Here is a 1358-nt window from a genome sequence, read left to right on the forward strand (position 1 = left end):
AAAAAAATTAACTTAAATGATTTTAGCAAATGGCTGCAATATAACAAAGAGGGAAAAATTTAAGGGGGTCTGAATACTTTCCGTACCCACTGTATATGGAACAACCGTTTTATAAAAGCAGTAAGCCCCGTGAAGCCTTCTTGCATATTGCTTTATTCTTGCATGTAAAGGATGGGAATGTTGTTCTCTAGCAGGAGGCGGCGGAAGGGCAAACGCAGGAGGAGACGGAGAGGGAGGACAGACGGGGATTGAGACGCTGCCGGGGGTCAGGTGACTCTCTGCTGCCCCCTCACATGTGTCTCTGCAGTGTTATGACTAGCACATGAAACCCCTGCAGTGCGCCATCTATTTATATCAACCATTCTAATGATTCAATGACAATAATTATGACTCATAAACAATTAAGGCTGTGCGTTCAGCTCAAATACGAAAGCTGTAAATAATGCACTAAAACATTCTGCTAGAATAGCTTTGACTTGACATTAATCATCTTCTAAGCTCTCAACCATCACAGCAGATGTAGTTATATTCACCGCTACAGTGTTTGCAGAGGCATTCATATTATACATGTATTATTTTATGGTGTTATTATTTATAGATTTTTTTTAATTGTGCATATTTATATTCATCGCTATATTTAATTATATTCACTTACTGTAGTAGGTGTCTGTAGGGTCACAAAACCCACATTTTATACATTTTTATTTAATAATATTGTGGGTTTAGTGCCTCTAAACCCATGTGCATGTATGTATATAGCTTATATATCTTTGAATGCCGTGCTGTAGATGTGATGATCACACAAGCACTTCTGGACATTAGTGTCGCATCAGGATCAGCACTAAAGCTGCTGTAATGAGATCGACTGAAGAATACCTCAGTGCTGGGACATCTGGAATAAAAATATAAAGAAGCAATGCAATGCATGCTCATATCCCCATCATATGTGTCTTTATATATTTTATAAAACAATAAACTCACTGTATTTAAAGAAATACGTGCTATTTGTTTTATTTCATCCAAAGCGACTTTCTCTTAGAACAATCATTTTTCAAGGCATTATTAGTGTTCATCATTAGTAGTCACGTTTTTACGCTTTATTAGTGTTTTGCGTCACTGGCCAATGCGAGGCGAGCGTGGAGAATGACGCGCACCACTTCCGCCAACAGACCCGCCCACTTTTTACCATAAAAGGAAAGCCCGTACACAAAAGCGCTTTCCTCGATAAGCCCCGCCTCTTGCGCCAAGGATTGGCCGGTCGGAGCGATTTAGTCGCCTGTGATTGGATTAGACCACAAGTCAATCACGTAGCCGTTAGCAACCACCGGAGCGACGAGGAATCCAACGTAAATATAGCG

The 1358-nt window shown here is 40.1% G+C and overlaps 1 protein-coding gene across 1 annotated transcript in view; it reads left to right on the forward strand.

Annotated features, from left to right (window-relative positions):
• Positions 1 to 547, forward strand: part of LOC107564316 (placenta growth factor-like) — a 14644-nt gene extending 14097 nt beyond the window's left edge. Inside the window, exon 6 of the mRNA XM_016249356.1 lies at positions 192 to 547. Within this exon, the coding sequence (XP_016104842.1) occupies positions 192 to 252 (61 nt within the window). The 3' untranslated portion in view covers positions 253 to 547. The remainder of the gene's footprint in view (positions 1 to 191) is intronic.
• Positions 548 to 1358: the final 811 nt, after the last annotated feature.

This window comes from Sinocyclocheilus grahami, unplaced genomic scaffold, assembly GCF_001515645.1.
Source record: "Sinocyclocheilus grahami isolate Dianchi unplaced genomic scaffold, SAMN03320097.WGS_v1.1 scaffold924.1, whole genome shotgun sequence".
Taxonomy (NCBI): Eukaryota; Metazoa; Chordata; class Actinopteri; order Cypriniformes; family Cyprinidae; genus Sinocyclocheilus; species Sinocyclocheilus grahami.